The sequence below is a fragment of the Tachysurus fulvidraco genome, chromosome 8 (genome assembly GCF_022655615.1).
Source record: "Tachysurus fulvidraco isolate hzauxx_2018 chromosome 8, HZAU_PFXX_2.0, whole genome shotgun sequence".
Taxonomy (NCBI): Eukaryota; Metazoa; Chordata; class Actinopteri; order Siluriformes; family Bagridae; genus Tachysurus; species Tachysurus fulvidraco.
In genome coordinates, this window is record NC_062525.1 from 6,746,006 (window position 1) to 6,763,623 (window position 17,618).

The following is a 17,618-nucleotide window of genomic DNA, read 5'->3' on the forward strand; positions in this document are numbered from 1 at the left end:
GTTAAGTGTTACAGTAGGTGTACAGCTGTAGAGACACTGCCGGGCGAAAATGCTGCGTTAACCATGCGGAAGGCTTCTCATGGTTAATGAATGTGGGAGTCCCGGCCGAGGGTGATTCTGAAATGACCTTGATAACAATAGAACTCCCGACAACAATGAGCACAGATCTTGATCATTTCACAACGGCTACACTTCAGCTAAGCCTGAAAGTGCTTCGATTCACTTTGCATGTGAAGTTTGATGTTTTCTATTTCTTTCCCACCAAAACAACAATTGAACAATAATATGTGCACTGACTAGTAAATATTTAGCTTTTTTTTTTGTTGTTAAGAATGCAAAAAAGATGCACGTTCAGGCTTATTTTCATCTGATGATAAACCAGAACAGAAGCCTTACAAAAACACAGTGCAATTTCATAGCATCTCTACCTCATAACTGCTATACAACAAAGCATGTAACTCGAACACAAATTATTTAAGTCAAACAGTTCTGTCAGCTTATCATCTAACAATGCACTTATGCAACCACAGTAATGTACTGTTTAATACACAGTAGTGAGATCACATAATCCTGGTAAAAATGATCTGTGGATAAAACATTTGATTTGGTTAGACTTCCTCTGGTCTATCATTCTCGTTACCGTCCGTGTGTAAAACTGCACTTTTAGAAGTGTGTTGGAAAATGGAACCACTAAACGGAAAAATGGATGGACAACACAAAAGAATTCCAAGTGAAAACACAACACCGGTCATCGGATAATAGCGTAAATCAAGAAATGGACCAACCTAGTCATACAACTGTCACTCCAGAAAAAACAAAACAAAACAAAAACAAAAAAAAGGAAGTGAATAAACTAATGAAAACAACAATGAGTATGCCACAAAACAGACTGAATAGCCTGGAGCGTCAACGGGAGAGAGTAGGTGGAAATGGACGAGGAAGAAAGGAAAGAAAGAAGAAGAGAAAGAGTTTCGGGAGGGGGGGGGGCAGGGCTACGGAGTCAGCTGTCACATCAGCGCAGCCAGGAAGCCACGAGTCCAAAGAGACGCAACACGGAGAGAGATTACAGAGAGGAATACAGCACTGAGACACGCAGCCAATGCGGCAGGGAGCAGGGACAGAACACGTGGGACATAACGGAGAAGGTGGGTAGGGGAGACTACAAAACACCTAACTGCTCTTACATCGAGCGTGCCAGAAACTGTGCAAATCCTGAGAGGGAGGCAAAAACAAGTGTGTGAATGACTACAGGCCTATAGGGCAGTCCTCTGCTATGCCTTTCCCCCAACACGGAGCCGGCGCTGGTGTCAGAGCCGCCGCTGAACTGCAGGTCACTTTTTTAAGCAACCCGACTGCTTTTCCACCGGTTTGAAATTCAACATAATAAATTAGTTGAGTGTTTTTTAAAGTGCTTTAAACAAAAGCCCAAAAAATAAACAAATAAATAAAAAATACAACAACTGTTGAAGATCATGTCCTTTCTACACCTGAGAAGTTTTCCTTCTGGCTTTGAGAACATGTTTGCAACAGATGTTTATTTCAACACCAAAATGTATTATTTAATAATTTTAGGGTTTTTTTTTCCATGTAAATTTGAGTCACAGTTTTTAATTTTGCAAATAATTCTAATTTTTTTTTTTTTTTCAAATAATAGCCCCGGCCTTAAGCTCCTGACATCAGCGGTTTCTCAGCCATGTCCTGAACACATTCTGATTGGCTGAGAGACGGATCTTTTTTAAGAACGAATGCGTGTACAGGTCAACGTTTGTCAGTGGCACCAGCACTGGTGCTGTGTGAGTGGAAAAGTGCTGTAAGAGAAACAATGGAGAAACAGCTGCTAATTAAGCTCAGGGAGGACTGGGAAGGGTTGCTGAAGGGGCCGACTGAGGGGTCAGAGGGAGAACAAGAAAGATGGGGGCTGATTACATATGGGACACGTGAAGGGCTCAGGACCTGAACAGAGAGGACACAAAGCTAAATCACAGCAAAATGGCAGAAGTGCATAATTACCACGCTCATGGGTGATGACTGAGGAGGGGGAGACAGTACATGAACCCAAAAGAAGAAGAAAGAAAAAGGAAAGAAAATAGTGAGAGGTCAAACAGATTACAAGGTCCAACTTTTTTTTTTCTCTGAGTGGGAAAAGATGAACTTGGATTCAATCATCTGCGTTCCACTTTATGAATCACTCTGAATAACAGGTAGTTGGATGTTAGACAGTTAGAGATGATGTCCAGCTTGAAAAGCACAAAAAAAAAAAACAACCTGCTGTTTAAGAATACAGGACTTGTCTGGATTACTTGTCTGTAATTCTCACGATATTCAACCGATATAATTATATTTAACATTTTAATGTACATTTCGTATTTGAAAAAAAAAAAAAAAAAAAAAAAAAAAAAGATTTTTATAAACTTAATAAATCAACAATCTAACACTGTCTATAAATCAATTTTGAACATGCGGAAGTATAAAATAAATGATAAAATAGTATCTTATGTAACATACCTGCAATAGATAACTAGATCACATTGAAAATTGCGTTAACGATCGATTATTGAAAAAAAAAAATCATTTTATTCTTACTGCTATGTGAACACTGCTGTAATTTAGCAGGAACGTAGCTGACTGAATCCAATTGAAAGTGCAGAGGTTTGTTTGATAGAGCAATAAAAGACAGGACATGCCTCTGGTTTAATAGAAGGGTATTATGACAAAAAAAGAATAGGGGGGGGGGGGACATAGGCAACAATAGGGAAAATGAATCTTCATCTTCAAGTTGAAAATAAATCTTGAACACAATAGTGCAACAAAAGAGATCATTTCAAACTTAAAGACGTGTTACTTAAAATAAGTTATTAAAAGCGTGTTAGGGAAAGACAATAAATGCAAGAAAGAGGCTGAAGATCTTCCTTCATCTTCCCATCTTTTTGGCATTTACTGTCCTATAGAGATTTTTTTGTCATGGTACCCTTAATGAAAATCATTTGAACAATCATTTGAACAAAAATGACTTCTCAATAATTCATGAATACCTTTCAAAGTTAAACAAGTATTGGAAGTTTGAATTAGCATTAGTCAATCTGATCAGTGAAGTGTGAATGAGCAGAACGTGTGAAAGAGCAGGACGAGCATCCATTGGCTCGAACAGCTATATGGACACTCACGTACACGTTTCGAAAGAAAAATGAGTGAAATTAAAATAGTGTCGTACAGAGACGTAATGACTCTAAACAGTCAAAATCGTGAGAGTGAATGTGAATGCCGTGGCTGAATAATGGCAAAAATCAAATGAAAATGAAATGACAGGAAAAACAGACACCCGATAGTGATGAGAATAACCACAGGGCATGTTTTGGTGTAAATACTAAACCTGGAAGTAGTGGCCAATTTACAACACTGTATTTCAGAAGTATAAAAGTAGAGAAATCAGTTATAAAGCAGATTCTTTGGATATCGCTATGATAAACAGAATATTATACTATATACAATAGACGTCTCCTATTTTAGAAACGTACCTGAGCCTTCTTCCGTCACCATGCCCAGACCCTCAGCTTTATTCTGCCTCTCGAAAGCATTCAAGTCTAGAACGCTGGAATGAATACAAACCGCTCAGATGGTTATTGTGCTAACCTTACAATAGTGTGCTGATTTCACCAGAAGTCTTTTGTGGTAAGGTTACCTGCAAGACTGCATAAGTCCTGCCAGGCTCTGGAAGAATCCGACGTCCTTTTTATCCTTCAGGTAATCCAGCATTTTCTACAAGTGGATATTTATGCATTGGTTCTAGTTTAAAAAAAACCCTCCTGTTCTACTTCTCTAAACAACACCTACAAGTGATTTGCATCGCACTGACCTGCTGTACTGTGGAATTTCCACCATTAAGTATAGCGATGCCCAGCTTGAGTGTAGACGCCACCATCGGCCCCATCTCACCTGCACACACGGTCAGAACAAAGTCACAAGCTCTGGCACTGAAATGAAACGACTGGCAATACACTCTCAGCATGTAGAAGCTCAAAGTTCTCGGTTCTAATCATGAAGCTGTTTGGGCACCGTGCTGTTTTTAGGGGGTTTTTTTTTTTGCTTTAAAAATACAGTATATAATTTTCTAGAGAGATAATGATTTTGAATGTAATTTCAGAAATGTGTCATACTACAGTATTTTCATTTCAAGTTTTTACTGACAATTTTCCAGGTATTTTGTGAGTAACGAGTGCACCCTGTTTGTTTAGGCCCCGTATTGATGTACAGTAGACGCCAACGTCTGACTATTGAACAAGAGTAGCCTTTGTGTAAGAAAATTGGTGAAGCTTTATCGACTAAAGCTGCATCTTCCTTTCTTTTTTATTTTGGCCTGCCACCCTGGACTTTTGTTTACAGTAAGTGTGTAGTCAGTTCTCAGTACTGTTGCAAACTGACTAACATGAAGCCATGTAGTGAGAGTTAAATGTATGGTGTACCTTTGCTGGCACTGATGGTCTGCAGCACCATCTCAGCTGCACCACGATCATGGAGCCGAGCCTGCTGGTAGAGCAATTTCTGCTTCTCCATCTCTTTCTCCTGTAAGTAAGCAAGCATGGATGGTAGGTTAGAAAATTTCAAATATCATCAATACCATCAAAATCTTTTTTTTTTTTTTTTTTTAGCAACTGGACTGCTATTGACTACAGTATATGCCTTCTTGTTTTAAAAGTGTCCTACGTGGTATATCGCCATAGCCGTACCATGCATCCTCTTTACATCTAATCGTTTGCTCTGTCTTGACTATAGCAGTTTAGCTGGATTGGGATTAACAAAATTAAAATCCAGTTGTATTTAATCGGAGACTAAAATCTGAGGAAGTCTGAGACACATTTAGCCAGATAAACCGCCAAACCCAAACCGATGTTTGGCATTGTCTCAGAAGAATGCCTACTTCAAAACTCTTCACTTCCTCTTCATCATCTTCCTCCTCATCATGACAGCTCTGTGAACAATTTGTAGAAAAATAAATATGTTAGGTGAACCTACACGAAGAGTAATGACTCTTAATAATATGAATAATGAATAATATCGCTGGCACTCTGTACTGAATTTCACTTCATGTACGTATTTTCTCAGTTTTGTCAGTAGAGATTCTCACCTTGGCCATGATGTCAGCGTAGGCCATGTAAAGACTGTCCTCCTCCAGTTTACTGAAAGAGACAGTTCAAGGATGTGCATTCATACTGAGAGTCTCATTTAGAAACAGCAGACTCGCTGTCATTCGATTCCCCAGTCTTTCTTTGTTTACATCTGCTATTCGTCTAATTATATTTTCAGTGTAAAAAGAGTCATTTACTTAACAGGAGTAGCAGGAGTATTACTTTATAAATGAGTATTACTTTAAATCTCTAATTATGAATGGTTATAAACTGGGTAAAAGAAATGAACTCCCACCATCCAATCATAAATGAATCATTTCTATGGCTTAACTTTAGAGTACTAGTTGCGCAAAAGTTTGCGAACATGTGACCATTATAGAAAGTTAGTCCAGATTTATTCCCCTTTGCTGTAATAATAAGCCACACTTGTCTGGGAAAGCTTTCAACAACAATTTGGGGCGTGGCTTTGTGGATTTGTGTTCGTTCGGCCACAAGAGCATTAGAGAGGTCATCCTTCCAATTACCTTCACTTTTAAATATATATTAAATAAATAAATAAATAAATAAATGTGGGGAAGTCATGGCCTAATGGTTAGAGAGTCTGACTCCTAACCCTAAGGTTGTGGGTTCGAGTTTCGGGCCAGCCACGACTGAGGTGCCCCTGAGCAAGTGCACCCCCACAACTGCTCCCCAGGCGCTGCAGCATAAATGGCTGCCCACTGCTCGGGGTGAGTGTTCACGGTGTGTGTGTGTGTTCACTGCTGTGTGTGTGCACTTTGGATGGGTTAAACGCAGAGAACAGAGTCTGGGTCACCGTACTTTCACTGTCACTTAAGAGAAATTGCAATCCGACAGCATACAAAGACATCTTGTACATTGATGTGGTCATAATTTGTGGCAACGGTTTAGAGAAGATCCACACGTGTGGGATGGTCAAATGTCCGCAATCCTTTGGCCATGTAGTGTAATTCTCTACCTTAAGAAATATTTGATTTAAATGCTGTTACCGTTTAAATTGTAACATACCGCTAAGCCAGTATAAGACAGTGGAACATAAAGTAATAAAAAAGAGAAACCAAATGCTGCATTCTAATATAGAGTGACAGAGTTAAAAGGGAGAGATTTTAAATAAAGCAAACCATTTCTCTGTGAGCGCTGTCCTGCTGAAGAGCTGAATGAGCTGGTGCAGAGGGTCAATGTGTTTAACCCCTTCATCCTCTTCTGATGGCTCCTCTCCACCAGACTTCTACAACACAAAACACAAAACCTCAGCTCTGGCTTCATTATAAATGTCAGTATTAAAGCTGTGAGGCTACTAATGATAATAATGGCAGGATTATTCTTTTTTGTATTCTGCGATAATCCTCATTTATTTCTCAATTAGTTTTTAGGCTCAGAATCCACCAAATTCTTTAAAAAACAGCATGTGTGTGATCTGAAGACTCTGGGACACTAACATGAAGTCAAACACAAACATTTCCAAACCCCTGAAGGAGGATGTTTTATGAATCTGAATCCGATGCTGTATAAAAACATAGAAACACTCACAGCCAAATCCTCTATGAGCTTATCTTCAAAATAATGCTCCTCTGTCTCAATCCAGGATTTCTCATATCCCTGCAGGAACAGGTTCACGGCTCTGTGTCTAAAAACCACACACAATTAACATCATCTGACAATTAGAAGCTCGTACTAAATATTAGAAGCTCCCACACACAGCCACATCTTACACTGCAGATCATATAGCAATGCGGGCTGAGATGTATCGCATGAACAACCCTGCTTAAAACTAATCTTATTTAGCAGGTACTACAGGTTAGGCTTCGTTTTTGGTTGTGCACACAGATTCGTTTGAGAGCAAATTTAGATGGTCTTAGAAGACAAGATGAAAGAAGTGATACCTGGGCAGGTTATAAAGAGGCGCCATCCTGAAGCATGCCACCACTGCACGTTTCCTCTGTTTGGACAGAAGCTTGTGCCACACAGCTTTTTTACTCCTCTGAGGATGTTCCACCTGATCCAACACAAAGCGTTCACGCTTACAGCCAACATTACCACTTCAAACGGCACTCTGTACGTTTTATGCTTTTCCGGTTTCTCGTATCTTCACTGCATGTGGGATGTGAGAATGTGATGTGTTCTAAACTGACCTGGTCCAGATGGAAGAGCACATGAGCGATGTCCAGCACTCTCTCTACAGTCTTCTCTGGGTCTGAGGTGTCCTCACTGCGGTTAGGCATTTCCTTATACAGAGCCATCTGCCAGCGAATGGCAGGATCCTCCAACTGCCACACACACACACACACACACACACACACACACACACACACTACTCTTTTAATAGAAACTAACACTCACTTAACTAAAACAGTATATTTGCAACCTGAAGATGAACGCTAAAAGCGGATAAATGAGAAGCGTAACATATTTCAACACAGCTGAGTCGATGTCTATTTTAACTTCTGCCCTGCTGCCCTGCAGTATAGCCACTAGAAAGAACAACTCTGGTTAACTCTACCTCCTGAGCTACAAAACACATTGCTAGTGTTTCTTGGAATGAACATATGCTGCCATGATGCATTACACGTCACTGTATAACACTAGGCCTCACGTTATTATATTTAAGTCATTAATAATAACTACTGTTATGATCTAGGACTAATGCAGAAACCTATCATGTATATATATTCTATTTTTTTTTTTTTTTTTGCAATTAGACTAAAAACAAAAATAAAGCCTTTAAAAGGCACAAAAAAAAAAGATCAGCTGATACAGTACATGCTTGCTGTATGAAATTTGCTTCGTCAAGGTTTTAGTACATTTTCCAAGATAAATGAAGCTATTGATTAAAGCTCAGAGTCGATTCATCACACAACGCTCTGGATGCTGGTGCAGTTTCCAAAGTACATGCTTAGAAAATAAAATGGAAACTGCCACCAGCATTGATTTTTGACTATTTAAAATAAAAATAAAAAAAGCGTTAGTGTCAGGAGCCACACAGACTTTGGTACGGAGATATAGCACCAAACATCGAGATGTGAGCTCCTTTATTTTGTACAATGCTACATTAGAAGATATACATAGAGCTAATTTGTTTGTTTTGCAGCTCTCATGCAAAAGAGAAGCAAATTTCAAACACAAAGTACGTCTTAGCCGATCAGCTATTTTAAAAATATGAATTATATACTGCATGCTATTGGCTCTATGAGCTACATCTAAACCAGCTGTGGATTTTCTACACACCAGCGTGCTACATCTGAACATGCTGTAACGTGTAGTATTGCAGGTGGCTGCTGGCTTTGTGTGCCTAGAGGCGTTATCCAGAGATGATGACTTTTTCATGGCGCTTAGCGACACCCGCGGGTGTCTATGGATGGAGAAGTCCATCGTAGACGAGCGCTTAAGGAAGGGCAGGCGTTTGGGAAAGGGTATTTCTGGAGCAGCCAGTTTGGGCTGTCGGCGTTTCATCCACTTCATGACGACGATGAGGCGCTTGACCAGCTTTTTGAAGTGGAAGACGCAGTACTAATGAAGTCATGCGAGAACATGCAGACATGCAGTGAGAGTGGAGCAGATGGAGACAAAGACAGTGACATGGGGCTGAAATGATCATACATGCAAACATATTTTTTGATATCTGAAATCCAAACCAGGCAGGGAAATCTTTCATTAGATTCAGATACACACTTATAGCTGTTCATGTTTATGTTACGTCAAATGGTAAGTGTTATAAATCACTGATCCATAATCACATTCATGGATCTCCAATAGTGACTTTAGTTTAAAATCCTGATAGAAAACACAGGAATAAAGTGCTACAGGTTGCAGTTTCAACCTCACGGAAACGTAACATTCGAACCCTTTGTGAAAATTAAATCATTCAGTCACAAACACAAGCTGTGCAAGATTCACAAAAGTGACTATGGATATAAAAATCATAAAATTCTAGTGTCTGTGTGCCGTGTTCCGTATTTATACCACCTCAAAGTTGGCTAATGACAAATGATTCAATTCTAACTGGTTCTAACTGATCTCTCTGTATCTAATATCATTTTAGCATTTTCTTTCATCCAGAAGCATGTGATTTAACATGATGTCAGTTAGCAGATAAAAAGGAATGTGGAAATGCTGAGGTTGTAATGATCCAGCTTTATCAACATGATGGCATCATATACACCGTGGGTGTCTCTAGGCTCCTGCTAGACTCCTCACCTTTCCCTGCAGGTGAAGATTATTACGGATGATCTCCCGAACTTCGTCCTCTGTGTCTTTCTGTCGATAAACAGCAAAACATTTCACTGTATTTGTACTGAAATTAGAAGAATATTTTTTCTTACAAAGTCACAAATACTCATCAGGGGTAATAGCCATCATTATGGACTTTTCAATGACATTCTCTTTAATTGTCACTTGCAAGGAAACGACTGGTACATGTACTTGGTACATGCATTCTCTCCAGTTGAATTCAAACTAAAGTTACTTATTCACTCATTAGTTATATTCAAAGAGAAATAATGTTATCTGAAGTTTACTTTGTCTACAATAGTGACGGAGTTGCTTTACTTTCTTAACAAAACATCAACAAACAAATCTAGCAAGCTAGATTATTGAAAATTGCTCTCTCTCTCTCTTTCTGTGTGTGTGTGTGTCTGTGTGTGTGTACAGTATATGTGTGTGTGTGTGTGTGTGTGTGTGTATATGTATGTTTGTGTGTGTATATGTATAAGTATGTGTGTGTATGTGTGTGTGTGTATGTGTGTGTGTGTATGTGTGTGTGTGTGTATGTGTGTGTATATGTATAAGTGTGTGTGTATGTGTGTGTGTTTGTGTGTGTGTGTGTGTATGTGTGTGTATGTGTGTATGTGTGTGTGTGTGCATATGTGTGTGTGTGTGTATGTGTGTGTGTGTATGTGTGTGTATGTGTGTGTATGTGTGTGTATATGTATAAGTGTGTGTGTATGTGTGTGTGTGTGTTTGTGTGTACATGTGGATATGTGTGTGTACACTGTATGTGTGTGTGTGTGTGTGTGTGTGTGTGTGTGTGTGTGCGCAGAATTGCAGTGCCTGGGTAAAGCGGTTCTTGGCGAGGGTGATGAGTTCCTGGTCTCCGGGAGCACAGATATTTAGACCAACAGGAAGCAGCCTCTTGAGAGCAGCAACAATCAGAGATGTCTGCATGGAATAACGATCGCCTCTCTTCTTCATCTTCTTTCTCTCCTGGTCAGACACTGCCCCCTGTGGACCGGTAAGGCGATGTGCAGATGGGGGTCATAAACTGGATAAATCTCAGTAAATTACTGTAAATAACCAGGTCAGTGCTTTTTAAAGTGCACTGCCAAATACAGTCTTCTTAAATGTAAATGCATTTAAATAAATGTGTAATAATAGTAGGAGAGAACCCCAGTGATACTCAGGAACTCTTTCAATATCCACGCCATTCGCACCAGCAAACAATTATCATTTAATTTTTGACATTATATTGCACGATGTAAAAAAAATATGAGAACATACACACAAATTAAGTTCTTAATGGTCTTGGTATGTCTGCACTGTACTACGCATGTTCTCATACAGCACTGAGGGTTGAACGCTTGGGTCTTACCGGTCTGATTGTATGAGACAGTACACGTAGTTCAGATTGTAGCAAACAAGGTTAATATTAACGAGCTGAATCTAATGCATTACTGTTTCTATAATAACAGCTCATTATTATATATTGTACAGCAAATACACAAAATAAACTTTTATGGAAAGAGTCTCGGTTCCGGTTCACGTTTTCTCACTTTGACAGGCAAAATTACGCAATGTGATCACCTGCAAATCACCATAGTATAAGCTGAATAACCCTGTTATACGGAAAACTCTATGAGTCTCTGCTTCATTCTGCATCATACAAAAACAGTACAGTCTGTTGTTTATTATTCTTATTTACAAATTCCTGTAATTTCTCTCATTTCTTATTTACCCGTCTTTCTGTGTGAGCAATTAAGCATGTTCAAAACTGATTCCCTGTGTCTGTGTCCTCTTACCTTGGACATTTTGGACTTGGTGTCAGTGATGAGGAACGACATGTTGTTTATCTCGTTCTGAACAACAAAGTTCTGTTCCTCCCGTTTGAAATTCTGTAAAACAACAAAGCATCAGTAGTCCGAGTGGAAAACAAGCATCAACCCTGCTCAAAGCACCAGCCCTAAAAGGATCGTTCATCGTGTAGCACCACACACATGACTGAACCTGAACAACCTTATAATCAGTCACAATCTCTCCACAACACTGTCACGATATTCAGTCAAAAAACAGAATTGTTTCCCACGAAGAGTAAAAAAATAATAGTGTATATTTAAATAAACTGACAATGACAGAGTGTCTGTCTGCGAGATCTACTGTTATTGTTACAGTTCACGTATTTAAAGTGACAATGATTGACTGGATGTTAGCTGATGGTTTGGTTGCTGGACATTTATGTATGTGTGTGTATTCATTTACATGTGATTTGGCCCAGAAGATGAAGACCTCTGCGACCATCCGGAACAGTTCCTCAGCCTCAGGGTTTGGTTCTTTCAGCCACTTTGCTCTAAAAACACACACTATTTATATTACCCTCCCGATCTCTTCATTACAGCCTTATATAAAATCTTAAAAATGGACATTCATATGCTTTTACACTTAGATATTTCAGACACTTAGTATGTTTTCCTGTTTATCTTCCCCGTGTGCTCATCTGGGCATTTAGGTGTGTCCTCTCACCTGTTATAATCGACAAAGCGGATGAGGAGTGGATAGAAGGCGTACAGGTCGCGCACCAAGATGGTGAACTCGTCCAGGATGAGCAGCTCAGACTCGGACATCTCACCGCGGCCTTCTGCCTTCATGTGTTCTTCGTCCAAAAGCACCGTGGCCGCCTTCTTCTTCAGCTTCTCCATCAGCGGCAGGAAGTGTGTCTTTAACAGCTGTGGCCGGGCTTTACTGATGATGGGCTGAGAGAAAACTACAACATGGTGGGGGAAGATAATTCCAAAGACATGTGAGAAGATGACAGAAAGAGGCAATAGAGATTTCAGCACTGCACATAATATATATGACATTTTTTCTCTCTCACCAGCGAGCCTCTTCATCCAGGCACCTTCATCAATACCCAAGTTGTTATAGATGATCTTGAGGATGTTGCCCAGAAGGGTAATCATGTGCTCAGAGGTGAGCGAAGTGCAGCACGTATCAGCGCGCTCTGGGTTGCTCTCTGGCCCGTGCTCCCACCAATGAGACATGTAGCTGCACAGCATAGGCAGCACCACCTCCATCACATGGGGCATCTGAGTGTAGCGCATGCCTGACTCAGCCAGCTCCATGATCTCTTCCAGAGCTTTCTCCAAGGAAGGGACTAAGGGACACACTTCTTCCACCTGAGCTGGGAGACCACATGCTGAGAGAGAGAAAGAGAGAGAGAGAGAGAGAGAGAGAGAGAGAGAGAGAGAGAGAGAGAGAGAGAGAGAGAGAGAGAGAGAGAGAGAGAGAGAGAGAGAGAGAGAGAGAGAGAGAGAGAGAGCATTATAACATGTCCTGTCATCTCTATGGTTAAACAGCCATTGGATGCTGATGAGCAGAACGTCTCTATTCACCTGTCCTCTCTCTGGAGCCTTTAGTGTTGTAGATGGAGAAGCTGTTGTAATTGTTAAGATGAGGTTCCAGGAAGGCTACGGGGAACGCACCAGAAAATGCTGCCAGACACTCGCCCAGAGCAGGCCGCTGCCTATGTACAGTAATAAAGTGTTAATAACACACCTGTCATTTCCTTACTTATCATAACATGACTGATATTTGCCCTGTAGCATTTTAGTACAACAGGCAGGGTTAACAGTAAGGAAACGTAAACTCTTGATAAAGTGAGGACTTCTTCCTTATACACTATAAAACGCTGTAAGTTCATTACCTTTCTACGTAGATACTTTTACTAGTGCCAAGTGAGTAGAGGCTGTTTAGGATCCTGTAACAGGAAACCTGGACATCATCCACTGTTTAAAACAAAAAAGAAGACATTCTTAGTGCATTTAATAAACTAGGATGTAATGACCTCATTTGTAGTTCAGCATAATGACAATATTTGGTTATTCATCTAAAAAACATGTTATAAATATTACTCAGTAAATGTAACAGTCAGAGTGTTATGGTAATGTGAAAGTGGGCTGTCAGCAGGAGTTACGTTCAGGTTCATTCATTCGTTAGTTTGGCAGAGTATTCCCTGATGATTAATGCTGATATAAACTATTTGCAATTCTTATTTAAGCCACCATTACAAATAGGCCCCATATCAGATATATACTGTAATTGTTTGCAGAAACAGAATCGGCTTGTCCGGCTTTACCGCTTCTTATCTTAAGATGTATTCTGGCATTTTAATTGAAGCGGCTGGAGCCAAAGAAATGAGTTACTCCCACGTTTCCTTAAGGACTGAGAGGAAAGTCTGTTGTTTGCAATGTCTGTCAAATAGCCTCTTCCTGTGAAATGAGGTGATTTTCCATACTTACTGACGAAATAGCTGGATTCTTCCAGCTTTAACACGCTGATTGCACAGCTAATCAATATGCATCGCTTGACATGTATCAGGAATGTTTTAGAAAATGAATATAGTCCATTTCTGAGGTCTTCCAGAACTTGATTAATCAGTAATCCTACATAAATGACCAATATATGCTGCTTAATCTCAAAAACTGTGCCACAGCCAACACTTCAGAAGGTCGCTACCTTGCTAACTAAGCGAATAAAAACATTGTCAATAGTCAGATGTCTAGTAATTATTGGTAATATTATAGAATTACAATAAAGCAAAAAAAAATTCTAGACATTTTTCACTTTCTTTCTACTCTTTCTAGAGATAGATGCTTTAACAATAACTACGGAAATCTACTTCTTTATTGCTTTAACACAATAGTCTAAAAGTCAGGGTTAGTTTTCCCCATCTACTCTACTATACAGAGCTGTATAGCTAATGCAGCTAAGGAGTATCAGAAGCTTGAACCTAGCTGTTCACATCCTGATAATCTTTTCAGTGACATGTTAAAGGTATTCATGTATAAAATGAGTCTATTATACGATGAAGTACGTGTTCCTCTTTATGCAGTAAATCAAGGTAGAAGTTACACTCACATATAAGGTCCTCTCCAAAAAGGTTTTGACCGATGTGCTCAAACAGCGAGGACAGGACGGGCAGCAGAGCCACGGTGGTGTAGTTGATGATCTGGGTGACTCCTCTGGACTGAGTTCGAGTGTGTGTGAACTGACCCTGCCGTAGATTCTCCATTGTCCTCTCCAGATCCTCGGCGGCATTATCGAAAAATGCCCGCAATGCTGCCTTTACTGACTCTAGACCCGTCTTCATTACTGTCCTACATGTGGCATGAAATTCCTGTGCTTGTAAATTTACAGTGACTTTTTAAAGCTTGGAAAGTCATCAAATAAGTAGTGAGATTTAGAATAAATGGCTATCCGACCTTTGAAGCAATTAAATCCAGCTTTTATATGAATACTTTGATGCTAAATATAGAATATGTATTTTATTAGTTATAATGTATGTATTCATTATTAACTGAATGACCATTTGCTGTACCAGTACTTCATTTTTGATTGCTTTTGCACACATACTAATGGAAAGTCCAGCTTAAGTTTTCAATGTGCAGTTACTGGATTGAGGCCACTGACCTGGCATCTAATGTCTGCCCAAGTATGTGAAGACAGTTCACGATAGAAGTTGCATCATTCCCTGGGAAATAAATAAAGGACAGGTGTTAGAGCGACATACATTTCTTCGGCTTGATGTAAGTGTAGAATAGCAAACATCCGGTTCAGTGATACCTCGAGATATGAGTGCATTGACATTGATGCATTTTTTGAGATACGAGCTGTGATTCGACCAAATTTTTGCCTTGAGATACGAACAAGTTTTTGAGATACGAGCATCCGAGCCAACGCCGCCGAACAAAGACCAACAACAACAGTTAAGAGGATTTCAGTTAAGTTCATTAATTTTAGTGAAGTTTAGTTAAGTTTAAGTGTAAAGTAGCGAGTAAGTGAACGAAAGTGAAAGTGTGCATACGAGACAAAATTCCTCCTAACTCCTCGTCTGATCTCCAAGGTAAATAATACACTTTATAGTAAAACCAGTTTATTTTTTTAACCTCCTTTTTTATTACTATATGTTTTTTATACAATATTTGTCATTTATAAATACAGGTACTGAACATTTTTCATATTCAAAACACATGAAACAACTGGAGTGGAATTTTGCGAGCTGGAACAGATTAATGGGATTTCAATTCATTTAAATGGGAAAATTGCTTTGAGATACGAGCAAATTGAGATACGAGCAAGGACACGGAACGAATTAAACTTGTATCTCGAGGTATTACTGTATATCATTATATATATATATATATATATATACATATATATATATATATATATATATATATATATATATATATATATATATCTCATGTATCAACATTGTCTGAAACGCTTAGATCCTGTGTTATGTTTGATTTCATGCTATAATTGTTCTACTATAGCTTCCGATTTCAGTTCAGCAAAAAAAAAAAGAAAAAAAAAAGAAAAAGTACAGGATTTCCCCAAAAACAAAACCTCCTTTAAAAACAGCCATAATTCTAGTCGTACATCGAAGATCCAAAGTTTACAATGGATTTTTTTTTTGTAAATTTGTTGTGCTTTCAGATAATCAACGAGAAACTTTTTTTGGTTGAAGATTATAACCAATTACATTAAAGAAGTTGATAAGTGTAACAACAATGAGCAAACAAAATGAAAATGTTTCCTGTGTAATCTGCAGCCAATAAGGGTGGCATGATGCCATTCTCTTTTACAATTTACTCAACACGAACAGAACGACTAAAGGTTTGAGTCTCAACTGCTAGCATGCACTTACACACACAACACACACACATATATCAGAAAACAAAGCCAAACAGTTAGAGCAACCTTACCAAACAGAGATATCCTATGTCTCACAAGAACTCCCAGTTTGCAGAAAAGACTGAGTAAGAGGAAAAAAGTTGATGACAAAGAAAGAGAGGCAGAAGAAAAGAGAAACATTAGTAAACTAAAAAAGAGGTTCAAAAATACGTAAAAGCAGAGATTTTTGAAAGTGTATTACATGAGGATTAATCGGGTCTGAAGAGAGAAGATTAGCTAACAAGTGTCACATGTCAACTTTGCAAACATGGTATAAAGGAAACGCATTGAGAGCTTGATCTCTGGTCTAGTTGCAGAAACCACAGCTTATGAATGTTAATCTTAGGTTTCAAATAGAAAAATCCAATCACATATTTCGACGATAATAGCAGCCTCAGTTATGTTATCGTTCTCGGGTTATGTTTTGTCCTTGCAATAGTCCAGTTTTTCGGTTGGAGAAGTGGATCGGTTTCAGTGCTTGACAGCACAGTCTCAGCATGGAAGTGCAATAAAGATATCCAGATGATTCTCCACACCAGGCAGTGTTTGCAACACAAGAGTTATTTTTTGAACATTATACAAATCGATTTATTTTATGTATTCTATTTTTATATTCGTTATTGCCAGGGGGTTCAATCTTATTCAGAAAATGTGGGTATACTGTGGGTATAGGTTTGCATTCAAAACAAGCAGAAGCCACACCTCACCATCTACAAATTAAAGGTGCTTTGATTGAAATGAAAGAAAACCTGTACCCACACTATGCCCTTCGTGGATAAGATTGGATGCCTCTGGTTTATTGCAAACTGGAGTCGAGCATATAACCTCTTACATGATCTCCATTTGATGCAAGCGTTCTTGAGTGCACTACGATTTTTTTTTCTTCCTTTCTCACCTGGATAATGTATACCAACAATATCAGGAACAATAGACTCCTGATACTGGACTCAGACATGACCACCACCAATGCACCCAATTGCATGCACACAAACACACACACACACACACACACACACACACACACACACACACACACACACACACACACACAGATGTATGCAGATTAAGGCTACATCCCACCTGGTCACCATCTCCTTCTCTTTATTGGAAGCATGGCCTCCACTGCTGATTGGACGGATGGCAGTGGACAGGAAGTAGAGCCGATGGTTCTTAAAGTACTGGTCAACCAATGGCAGAACAACCTGTCAAAAAATTAAACCATAGTGTCTGTATTATACTCTTTCTGTCTTTCGAGAGGTTTGTTTAGAAACAAGACAAGATTTTTACTACAACATTCAACTAAAAGCTAAAAATAAATATATTTTGCCAATCTGGTGAAGGAACCATAGAAAGAGCTTCTCACAAAGTCTTTTCCTCAAAGATGAAAATCCCTAATATGCCATAATGGGATATAAACCTTTACAGCAGAAAAAAGCACAACTAGATTAAAAACATATAGGCAAGGTTAACCCTGGATATGCCGTAGTCTTTAACCCCTCAGTGGTGTATGTGGTCAAATGTGAGATGTTATTATTA

The 17,618-nt window shown here is 39.1% G+C and overlaps 1 protein-coding gene across 7 annotated transcripts in view; it reads right to left on the reverse strand.

The window, feature by feature from the left end:
- The window catches only part of ryr2a (ryanodine receptor 2a (cardiac)), a 160,382-nt gene that overhangs the window by 25,713 nt on the left and 117,051 nt on the right, over positions 1 to 17,618 (reverse strand). For 4 of the 7 annotated variants that reach the window (XM_047817486.1, XM_047817484.1, XM_047817483.1 and 1 more), the window contains 22 exons: positions 17,163 to 17,284; positions 16,115 to 16,164; positions 14,817 to 14,877; positions 14,265 to 14,503; positions 13,051 to 13,132; positions 12,740 to 12,870; positions 12,223 to 12,543; positions 11,871 to 12,111; positions 11,610 to 11,697; positions 11,153 to 11,245; positions 10,188 to 10,358; positions 9,336 to 9,395; positions 7,274 to 7,408; positions 7,025 to 7,137; positions 6,672 to 6,768; positions 6,263 to 6,369; positions 5,123 to 5,174; positions 4,916 to 4,966; positions 4,461 to 4,560; positions 3,854 to 3,933; positions 3,680 to 3,756; positions 3,516 to 3,589 (listed from right to left, as the gene is read on the reverse strand). In XM_047817486.1, coding sequence (XP_047673442.1) covers positions 3,516 to 3,589; positions 3,680 to 3,756; positions 3,854 to 3,933; positions 4,461 to 4,560; positions 4,916 to 4,966; positions 5,123 to 5,174; positions 6,263 to 6,369; positions 6,672 to 6,768; positions 7,025 to 7,137; positions 7,274 to 7,408; positions 9,336 to 9,395; positions 10,188 to 10,358; positions 11,153 to 11,245; positions 11,610 to 11,697; positions 11,871 to 12,111; positions 12,223 to 12,543; positions 12,740 to 12,870; positions 13,051 to 13,132; positions 14,265 to 14,503; positions 14,817 to 14,877; positions 16,115 to 16,164; positions 17,163 to 17,284 — 2,545 coding nt within the window. Of the gene's footprint in view, positions 1 to 2,010; positions 2,029 to 3,515; positions 3,590 to 3,679; positions 3,757 to 3,853; positions 3,934 to 4,460; positions 4,561 to 4,915; positions 4,967 to 5,122; positions 5,175 to 6,262; positions 6,370 to 6,671; positions 6,769 to 7,024; positions 7,138 to 7,273; positions 7,409 to 8,366; positions 8,649 to 9,335; positions 9,396 to 10,187; positions 10,359 to 11,152; positions 11,246 to 11,609; positions 11,698 to 11,870; positions 12,112 to 12,222; positions 12,544 to 12,739; positions 12,871 to 13,050; positions 13,133 to 14,264; positions 14,504 to 14,816; positions 14,878 to 16,114; positions 16,165 to 17,162; positions 17,285 to 17,618 lie in introns of all 7 variants that reach the window. The other 3 variants (XM_047817485.1, XM_047817481.1, XM_047817480.1) reach the window with 2 other exon arrangements.